This window comes from Bacidia gigantensis, assembly GCF_019456465.1.
Source record: "Bacidia gigantensis strain McMullin 20006 chromosome Unknown contig_255, whole genome shotgun sequence".
Taxonomy (NCBI): domain Eukaryota; kingdom Fungi; phylum Ascomycota; class Lecanoromycetes; order Lecanorales; family Ramalinaceae; genus Bacidia; species Bacidia gigantensis.
Window position 1 is genome coordinate 816046 of NW_025408605.1, and position 10387 is coordinate 826432.

At 49.7% G+C, this 10387-nt stretch overlaps 5 protein-coding genes across 5 annotated transcripts; 1 reads left to right on the forward strand and 4 right to left on the reverse strand.

Annotated features, from left to right (window-relative positions):
- Positions 1-1552: 1552 nt before the first annotated feature.
- KY384_006959 (uncharacterized protein) lies at positions 1553-2507 on the reverse strand (the record flags this gene model as incomplete). The annotated part of the gene is made up of 2 exons (XM_044815452.1): positions 1553-2352; positions 2402-2507. The coding sequence occupies 2 exons, from the start codon at positions 2505-2507 to the stop codon at positions 1553-1555; spliced, it is 906 nt and encodes a 301-aa protein (XP_044667326.1).
- A 463-nt stretch (positions 2508-2970) lies between these two features.
- Positions 2971-3342, reverse strand: VTC1 (vacuolar transporter chaperone; the record flags this gene model as incomplete). Its single annotated transcript, XM_044815453.1, has 1 exon — positions 2971-3342. One exon carries the CDS (start codon positions 3340-3342, stop codon positions 2971-2973), a length of 372 nt encoding a protein of 123 aa, XP_044667327.1.
- Positions 3343-4086: 744 nt separating this feature from the next.
- On the reverse strand, positions 4087-4974 carry KY384_006961 (uncharacterized protein; the record flags this gene model as incomplete). The annotated part of the gene is made up of 1 exon (XM_044815454.1): positions 4087-4974. The coding sequence occupies one exon, from the start codon at positions 4972-4974 to the stop codon at positions 4087-4089; it is 888 nt and encodes a 295-aa protein (XP_044667328.1).
- A 1241-nt stretch (positions 4975-6215) lies between these two features.
- On the forward strand, positions 6216-8240 carry KY384_006962 (uncharacterized protein; the record flags this gene model as incomplete). Its single annotated transcript, XM_044815455.1, has 1 exon — positions 6216-8240. The coding sequence occupies one exon, from the start codon at positions 6216-6218 to the stop codon at positions 8238-8240; it is 2025 nt and encodes a 674-aa protein (XP_044667329.1).
- Positions 8241-8903: 663 nt separating this feature from the next.
- On the reverse strand, positions 8904-9602 carry KY384_006963 (uncharacterized protein; the record flags this gene model as incomplete). The annotated part of the gene is made up of 1 exon (XM_044815456.1): positions 8904-9602. The coding sequence occupies one exon, from the start codon at positions 9600-9602 to the stop codon at positions 8904-8906; it is 699 nt and encodes a 232-aa protein (XP_044667330.1).
- Between the last annotated feature and the right edge of the window lie 785 nt (positions 9603-10387).

A 10387-nucleotide genomic window follows, 5' to 3' on the forward strand; every position in this document is an offset into this window, starting at 1 on the left:
TCGATGCCGGGTCCTTAGTCAAGACACACCGCATCAGCTAGCCATCTTGCAATTTATCTCATAGCTAGTGCTCCGCTCGCAGTCAGGGTATCCTGCGACACACGAGCTTAGGAGCGAAGAGACATGGCTTAGTGGGCCTCAAATATGCTCTTAGCAATGATCAGGCTATCAGCAATGATTCTCCTTCCATGAGGTTGAAGCAGATGCATCGCGAAGCTGGGCGCCTTACATATCCTATTTGTCCGCTCGTTCCACGTGCACCGCAATGAACTTAGCGAATGGCGTAGCGCACCAGTGTCCGCGATCTGAGCCTCGAAGTGGATTCTCAATATGTACAGGTCTTTCTCACAGGATGGAAAGGTTCACGGTCCTAATGGCCAAACCGGAAAATGTGTACTTGTGATGAAATATACGTGTAACCCTCCAGCCGCGTATTTTTAATCACAAATGCGCAAAACTTAGTTTTGGCCCAGGACCGTGCACTTCTCCTTTTATTTGTCGACTAGAACAACTAACTAGAGACACTACAAATCGATCTTATATTTTGTCGTCTTATATCGACGTAACAGAGGCGCAACATTGACTATCATGGTTATATCACGCATGGATGTCGCCATCTGGTGAAAAAAATCTCCAAGAATCTCGGATGAACCACTATCTATTAATGATTGAGACGAGATGCGTTGTATCAAAACAGACACTAAATCGATGGTGTATCCTATAATTCCATGCCCTATCAATTCTTGATTGTTTCCGTTGGCGGCCACTGCTGGTCGTTCCTTTACGTACCGTGCAAGAGATACTGTGCCTTGCTTACCAGTATAGATCGAAGAATCTCGTTCCGTACAAGCAGCCTGCGGAACAGGCATCAATACTGCAGTGATGACGTCGGATGGAGTAGTGCAGGAAGCCTCCGGAGTGAGCCTTGAGAAAGCGAGCTTGCAGCAACCCTGCTGATGAACGATAGCCTGTGCCGGCGTCCAAGCTCACAGACTTAGCTATCGAGGTGGCCTGATTCCTCAAAATTTATCATTGCTACTTTGTTTAATAGCTGTACAGGCATGCCAATCCGCTTTCGAGTCTGTAGAGGCTTACGACCATTCGCAAACAGCGGCTTGGAATCAGAGCATAATAGTAAGTCCTCGAAGACCTGCGATCTGCTAATGACTAAGGCAATTTCTTTCAGAGTTCAATACTGAAGTCTCTGGTTTCGGAAACTTCAGCGGATGGTAAACGGCCCACATACAAGTTTGCGGTGACGAGTACCATCATACAGCATACTTCCATCGCTGAGGCTGCCAATGCAGAGGAGGGCGCAGCTGGCGGCAAGAGAGGGATGCATTCGGCTACAGGGGCGTTTTGGGACAATGAAAAAGATGGAATGTGGAGCTATAAACACGAAGAAGATCAAAGGGGGCTCGATGTGGTCTTTACTGTTATATGGGTGTCTCTTTCATGATATCCGCTCGCTGCAACGTACTTTGCGAATCTGAACGTACAGACACGTTGAACAATTGGGATATGTCAGCAAGCTTGATGTACAACAGAGCATCTAGGTACTGAACTTCAATCCTCCGTTGGCACATACTACAGACCCTGTGCACCACGCACCATCCTCCGAGCAGAGCATACCGACGACACCTGCGATCTCATAATCATACCCAGGCCTTCCTCCAACCTTCTCCGCATCCGCGACATACTGGTCGGGATCGACGCCCTTCCTCTCCTTCATCAGCGGCGCTGATTTGATGTGATTTTTCATTTGCAGCTGGAAGTCTCCGCTGGTCTCTCCATACATGTCTGTCGCAACTGGACCTGGGTTTACCGCATTGACTGTGCAACGTTCCGCTAGCTCTCGCGCCCAAGTTCTCGTCATTGAGTCTATCGCTGCCTTCGTTCCACCATACACTGTTTGGCCAATCAATCCCAAGCTGGATGAGACGGATGAGAGATTGATCACACGCCCCGATCGATCATGAGGCAAATACGGCAGCGCGGCTTGCATTAGCAATATAGGTCCCAGCACGTTGACAGTGTACTGCCAATTGTAGTTGTCTATTGTGACCTCCTCTAACGGTAGGTTCAGGGACACAGCAGCATTGTTGATGATGATATCGATTTGAAACTTCCCGCTTCTTGGGTGCGAGAAATGATTCTTCGCCGTGTTGATGATATGTGCAGGTCCATTTGGATTTCCCATGTCAGCCTGGATGATCAATGTTGAGACGCTATTTTTGTCCTGTAATTCCTTTGCCAGCTGTTCAGTGACCTCAGTGGACTTGTCGGACGTGTAGCCTAGAATACATGATGCGCCTTTAGCTGCAAGATTTCGTGCAATCGCTGCTCCAATGCCTATTATCGTCAGCGAGTGGCTTATTGCCCGCGACGTGGAAGTGATGACCTCGGGATGCTCCCGTGACAATTGCTAATTTGCCTTCGAGCGGTCGTGGAGCGCCGCCTGACTGAATGTTCGTTGAAGATGCTCTTTGGTAACCTGGGCGCGACATTTTTTCCAAACTTGGGTAGTTTCAAGCTGCGAGATGAGTGTGAGTGTTAGGATTGGTATAAATGAGATCAATCCCTCAAAACGCAAACAAGGCAAATTGGTCGATCTTCTATCACGAATGAAATTTTGATGTCAGGCACTGGTGGGGCAATTGTGGGGTAGCTTGCGGATATTCGTCTCAAGCGGGCGAATGTCGGCCGCATTCTCATCAATTGGAATGTCCTAGGAGTATAGAGCATTGTGTAGCTCAACCATGGAGTCGCAATCAGGGCCAAAAGCATTTTCATACGAAAGTTGTTCGCAGGAGTGACCAGATTGATGCAATTCTGGTGTAGATGTTCGCATAGGAGAAGAAGGATCGATATCGAAATGTAATGGCTCAGACTGACATGCCATGTCCCTCAGGTAGATCTGCAGATTGCCAGAATTGCTCTTCTGTCCGGAATACATTTAGTAAGAGCCCTTCATGTCTCCGTAATTCTCAGTACAAAGTTCACTATCACCGCCACTCCCAGCGCAACAGCCAGCACAGTAGGTCCATATCTATCGTCGAAGCCACCTTGCCCTCTCAGTCGTATACTTTTTGCCCTCCAATGAAATGTTACCAAGGCGTAGACCATGGCACCCATGGCCACCAGTGTGAACAACCCCGCACAGATTCGTCCAATGTTATCACCGAAATTCAAGAGACCAATGGCTAGGCCACCAAGGATGACTGTGAAATTGAGCCAGCTCAGAAAAGTCCGCTCGTTCGCGAAGAAGACTTTAGGCTCGACACGGGTCGGGAGGGCAATGCGTTTGCCTGAGGCGGTAGAGAGGAGAGGTTGAGAGGACATTGCTTGTATTTCATTGAAGGTGGAGACAAGGGAGCGGTGTCAATAGATGTCCTAGGCAGGTAGAAAACGCTGTGTGATACTTCTAAGCTCAAGTCCTTGTCATGCTTAAGAGGGGTAAGCGTGGACTTGCAACTGACCAAGATGAGTACGGTTCAAACAGAAATAATCATCTCGCGTGCATGGAGATAAATACCAAAGCTTCCAGATATGTCACTAACGATGTGTTAGGAACTGCCGAGTCTTGGGATTGTCACTCTCTTGACACCGGACTGCCCTCGTGCGTTCGAAAGTGCGGGTATTTTCCGCCATGCCATGCCGCGTAATTTGGCTTCATCGGTTCTTGTAAGGCAGTCATGCCGGTGCGTTTGTGCTTCAATCCTTGGTCCTGCATCCAGTATAACTTCAGTGGTGATGCTGGAATCTGTCGAAACGCACAACGTTAGAAACTTACAGGGAAAGGCCACCGTCTAAAAGGCACACAGACCGTTGTCTCCAGGTGAAAACGCGCCTCGAGGACTAAGGAACATTGGACGGGAAGATGCTTTCGATCCGTTCATCTAGAGGATACAGGACCGCATAGGTCTGTGTTATTCATCAGACGGCCTTTATTCGACTCCAGCTGAGCTTTCTTGTCAGGTCGTCGGCCGTGCTCATGAAGTACTGCCCTGTTCTCACCAGCTTTTTAGACTAGTTTGCTCTCTATACCTTGTTAATGAAAACTCTTCGCCGGCACCGAAGCTCACATTACCCAAATAATCCTTTTAAGGCCGGAATCCGGCATCTAGCCAGGTAGATTCTGAGTGTAGGAATATTCTTGACCTTCCTATTTTCGATTGGCACTACCAAAGGTTTCGGCGAGGACATTGTCTCGAAACACTCTTCAATTTCCTCCTCCGACCTTTGAATTTGCAGCAGCTCGCCACCCATTGGATTTTGGATGTAGTTGCTATCAGTCTCACTTCGTTCAGTTCCGTGGCGAATTCTCTCGACGTCGCCTCCCATCTTTCCCATGACTTTTGTTTTTACGTCCTTCATAGTCCCTTCTAATTTCGTGTATTGCCACCAGGCGCCTCCCTTTTGCAGTTCTCTCTTTGCAATTTCAACAACGCTAATCGCTTTACTCGCAATGGCAGCGTCTGCATGCACAATGACGACCTCAGACTTCTCATCCTTTCTGGAAGGATCAGCGAGATCGAGCCGCTCGATGATTTGTCGGACTTTCTTCTCAATCTTGGACGATGAAATGATGAATATAGATACAAAATTGTAGGTCTCTGAAAGCCTGGCAACCTCAGCTGATAGTGGTGGCGCTGTTTTATCATAAGGCTTTGCGTTGAAAAGGCCTGTTTCATCCGCACTGGTACCCTCTACCTGTCGCGCATCGCATTCGGTCCGCATCTTTTTTGTTGGCGGGCTATCAGTCACGGCGCTAGTTCGTTCGGATTGTCGGTCTCGCTTCTTTGAATCTCCAGGTTTAAGAGATCTCTGCCGAGGATCATGACTATTGACTCTCCTTTGCGCGCTGGTCGAAGCTTTGCTGGACTCCCCAACCGCTAAAGGTTCGTTTGTAGAGTGATTAGGCGTGCTTACTGTGGCTTCTGGAAGATTGCGTCTCCTCTTCTTAGAGCCCATCCCTTCGACTGAGAAAACAATGCTTCTTGTTGCTACACCTCAGAATAATACTATCCTAGGAACGGAGCTGTACCTTTGTCCCACCCTGGAGCTAAATGCGCCTTGGAAAATGGCTGCAAAGATGCACATAGCACACTTGATCCTTGGAATTCTTCATGCACTACAGATCACTCCTGTCGAGGACTGAGCCGCGCAGATAGTATCTGTGCAAGCCTGTGTCCCCGCGGTCATCAGAAACCGTAATGATCGGCCGCTAAGGTATCCGTTGCCGTGAAGCTTGTTTTGAAACCCGCATTCCTGACTCACGAGTAAAGTCGCGCAGAGTGGCAAGTACCTCTTCACGTGACCTCACCCAGCGTGAACTGTAATGGAATGAATAATGGTAGGATCCAATACGTGTACAACTACGTGGCAAGTATGTCATATATCCACATCTCGTTTGGTCAGTGAGGCCTTCCTGTTCCAGGCTGCGACCGCCCTTGGCCCTTGGCCTGCCTAGCCCGGACCCCTGCATTTAGCATGCAATACGAGACAACGGTCCAATAGGGGCTCCCCCAACAAACGAGCATAGGGGCTTGGAGGGAGGTCCCCCCCCCCCAAAATTGGCCCCGAAATGCCCGAGGATTGCCTTCCAAATCCTTACAGGAGACTGCCAGAGTACAGTACGTACCCGTTCCGTCGCTTCGTCCCAAATCGTCGCATCACCACTTCTGAACACCAGCCCTACCACAACTTCAAACCCACTGCGCAAACCAACCCATCGCTTTCCCAGTCCCTTCGAGCGATTTTTCCTTCTCTTCGACCTTTTGGTAATTATTACTCGTAGACTGATCGCCCTTTTCGCCCACCGGGAAATTTAGAGACCGCCTTCTAAGTTCTGCGGTCGCAGTCTGCTCAGTGTCCATACCCGCATTTCACGCAGTCAAGGTCTGACCAACAGGAGGCCGAACAGTCGTCAGGAACGATTTTCTTATTCACATGTTTTAATCTATAACAGCCGAAGACTACGCTTAGCTTTAAAGTACTACTACCGTTGTGTTCCTCACCGAGTAGGAACAACGTCATCGTCAGATCGGAACTCACGGAAAGTCTGTCCTGTGTCATAAGCCTTTGCGTAGGTTCAGCATCTTCTAAGACCTCCGTCCGCCATACTGGCTTCAGCTGTGTCGCATGGCATGCATGATCTATTTCGGCCAATATCGGCGCAGCGTGAAAGGGCTCTGCTTGAGCAAGCAAACACCATGTCACAGTCTAACAACCCGACTCCGCCTGTGCCAACAAACACTCAAATCACCCAAAATTTGAAGCGCAAGCTTGGCCAGAGGAGCCCCAAGCCATTACCCCTGGACCAGGTGAAAGTTCGAAGCGCGACAGAAATCATGAGCCATGTTGAGATTCCAGACAGGCAAAATTTCTTGAGAGGTCACTCATGCGAAAATGATGTTGCGGCGCAGAAATCGCGGATCCCCATGGAAGGCCGGAACGGCTATGCAATGGCAAATGACACAAGCACCCCATACAAATATTCTCAAGGACCTTCTCACCCGATACTGCAAAATCTTCCTAACTCGTCATCAAAGTCACAGCCTAATCATACGGTATTCCGCCCGCAACAAGGGCCACTCCCGATCATGAAATCTTCTCATATGAGAGAGAAAATCCAGGAACAATTTAGTCTAGAGATCATGATCAAACATCGGGAATTGCGTCTAATCGAGCAGGAAATCGCTAAATGCCAAGTTGCTATGGAGCAACTTCGGAGATGCCACACAGTTCCTTATCGAGTGTTTCCTTCGAACGCTCACGATTTGATAGCAGCGCGTACAACCTCCGGTGAAGCTTTCCGCAACACAGCGCCGTATGCTCCACCATGGGGTGTCATCGATGGACCATACTCACATCACTATGAGACTTGGTTGCTGTATGATCCTGCTTTTCATGATTCGATCGGCGAAGAATCTCGAACTCCTGCTCCGGCTAGCAAGAGATTACCAGATCGGCTGACCAGGGGATTCCATCCAGAGAAAGGACTTTCTGGAGGACAATCACGAACACAACGTGGCTCTGCGGGTCGACTCAAGGCACTACCGCAGGGTTATCCAGAGCCCAGAGAGGAAAAAGGCCCCATGATAGTGAAACGGAAATCCGATCATCATTTGGTGAAGCTCGTTTGCTTGGATTGCCGTCGCTTTAATTTCAACAGTGTCCAAGGTTTCATCAACCATTGTCGAATTGCGCACGCTCGACAGTTTGCGAGTCACGATGTCGCAATTGAGGCAAGTGGAGAGGAGATCAATGCAGAGATCGAAGGCGGAGTGGTCTCAGAGTCGAGTACTCAGCTGGGTGCGGCTAGCGCCGGACTTGTCCATCCAATGATTCGATCAGCAAGACCACCACCATCAGACCCACCAAGAGCGGTCTTATCGCCCTCAGTAGAGAGGTTGGATCCTTTAAGCGCATCGACGCCTGCTCCTTGTAGCTCAAACAGTTCTATCACGCCAAGCGCTTTGCCATCTACGGCATTGAATCCATCTCCTCAAACACCACATTTGTCTGCACTGTTTGCAAGAAATGGGCGGGGTGGTGACCTTGATGAAATAGTTACAGACGCAAAACAGCGGAGCGAAATCGACTTGATCTTGCAAATGGAAGAGGAGGAGTCATCGGACGGTGAACCAGATGAGCCTGCCACTCAAAGCCGAAGTACAAGAGGCCCTGCGCAATGCAGTGTCAGGCCTGTGACTTCGACAGCAGCTGTCTTAATGGGCGGCTCCAGCTGCAGACAGGCTGAGCACGTACAAAGTCCCAGTGCTAGCTCCCGAGTGACTCCAGCGGTTCGATCTCCCGTATATTCCTCCTCTTTCAGCGTCGCATCGCCTGGTTATGACGAGCAGGGCGGTCCCATAGCCGACATGACTCCCTCAAGCTTCAGTCCAAACACTACAGACCCTCATCCTGCGCCCAGTCTCGTCTCCGATGACGGTGATCTTGACAACACTCACTCTGAATCTGAAGCATCCAGCCAACCCGACATAGACGAGCACCATGATCACTACCTCCACCCTATGTTTAACCACGATGACTTAGAACTTGGCGAAAGCAACGGTTTCGATCTCGCTCACGAAAGCAAGGATCCTAGCTCGACAATAAATCGTCGATCTCGTCCCTCAACTTCTATTCACCGAAATGGCCGGGAGGAGCGGCATGTAACGTTTGTAAGCCCTGTGAGAAGTGTTAGGAAAGATTCAAGGCATTTGGCGGAGTAGGCTGGCACCATCTAAAGTTTTTATAGCGTCATTTTCAACATGTATCGATACCCTAAGAATACTTATTCAGTTGTTAGGCGGCGTCTACTATTAAGAGCGACGGCGTTGTGGTTGGTGGCTGGCTCCTCGACATCGTCCAGAGGGGAAAGGCTTTGTTATTGCATGATGTAGCTGAGATATAATAAAACAATCGGACTGTATTTGGCTTCCCTCCTCGCCAGGAAATTCTGACCAGAAAATCTTCGTTCGTTCGAGCACATTCACTACACGTGTGCCATTTCTTTGGGTAACATGGAAGTAACGGGAAACCATATGACCTCCAGGAGTTTTCGGTATCCATGGCAGCATACGTGAAGAGACGTTGATCAAAATAGAATCAAGATTTGATATTGCGTGGGAAAGCAAAGCGTGCCAGATAAATTCATGCTACAGGAATAAACAAAGATTGGCTACAATCAGGCCATTCAGCTTGACTAATTCTCGCTCTCCATTGTGATCGTCGGTGAGATGTTTTGTGTGTCTTCGTGCTTAACAATATGTTTCGCCACGATTTCCATGTATTGAAGGAGACGAGGCTTTGTGCTTTCTGGGTACTAGCAGCCCGTCCACTAATGCTCCAACGAAGTTCGTTAAGATGTAGCGCCAGGCTCAACTAGAGAACTTTCAGCAAACAATACTCGACCCATCAATACTATCCTTCTCGTCCCAAATTTCTCTGCTCTCCTTCTCAACCTTCGCCATTGCAGCAGACACAGCATCTAATTTGCCAACAACGTCTGACACGCCATCTCCGACCCTTTGAAAGAATTTCTCATTCGCTTCTCTCCTTCGTCTGGCTTCGGCGATCTCCCCTTCATCTTCACCTTGTTCACTATCTCCCTTGCTCGACTCCCCATTCTGTGCCTCATCGTCAACGGCTCCCGGTATATCGGCAATCTCAAGGTCTTCATCAGCCTCGCCTTTGCCCCATGCCCGTGCTAAAGCAATCTGCGCGTCCCTCAATTCCTCCAACGCTGCATTATGCGCAGTTCCAAACACATGCGTGGAACCTAGAGCACTGAGCTCCACCTCCTCGAGAGTAAGTTGCATATTCGCCCATAGCGCATCCACACGGTTATCCTCTGCTTGCCCTGCTGGCGGTGGCACTGGGTTCTGGGTCTGGCTGCGGGTCAAGGTTGGAACCTCGATTCCGCTGCGAGCAGAGTGTGATCGGAGGAGGGACACACGCTGAGTCGTGCTGGTGCTGGATGGAGGAGCAAGGGAGGTGGATGAGGAGTTGGTTGGGGCTTGGAAGAGCGTCGGCGGGGGGTTGCGTTTGGTGTTGGAGCTGGAAGAAGGGCCGGAGGCTAACGCGGTGGCCATGGCCAGGTTTGCGATCAATCCTCATCCCATCATCCCATCATCAAGCAGGTGGGGTCTTCGGAAGTGTTCCTCGGCCTGGTTCACCTAGCGGGCCGCTGCGACCTCTAGTATGGTCAAGGTTTAGGGCTAATCTCAAAACTATGTCTTGTGCGTTCTGGCCTGCCTCTCTCACCTTCCTAGCGACCTTATCATCGTGCTCACTCCTGAATAGGAACACCATCAGCAAATCCTAGGGGCTCTTACCATTGTTCAACGGGGTAAAGCAAGCTGTGCGTACCAACAACGGATGATTTACCTCCATCTACTCTGTTGTGATGAAATCCCAGTGCGAGCACTGAGAGCTAGGCCGCATATCTCACATGGCTGAAACACAGCCATTGCTCGGAGAGACTCAGTCAATCGATGACTCCAGCCTCACCAGGAAGGATGAAACGGGCAGAACAGCCCTGGAGAAAGCTCGACAAGAGGCCCGCCATTTTCTATCCTCGAAAATGGGCCATTACGCGGTCTTACTACTCGTGTCCCTTGATGTTAGCTGCATATTCGCAGACTTCTTACTGGGACTGTACATTTGTGAGCACTCCTGTGGCCTTGATGCGAGAATTGGTAAAAGGCCATTACAGGCGCAGAACGCACTGGGGATTGCATCCTTGCTCTTCAGCTGTCTATTCATGGTTGAATTACTAGCCAGCGTTTGGGCATTTGGCTTCCCGTGAGTAGGCGCTTTGCTTGCCTGTAGGCCACCTCACTTAGCAAGAGCGTAGGTATTTCCGGTCGTGGTTCCA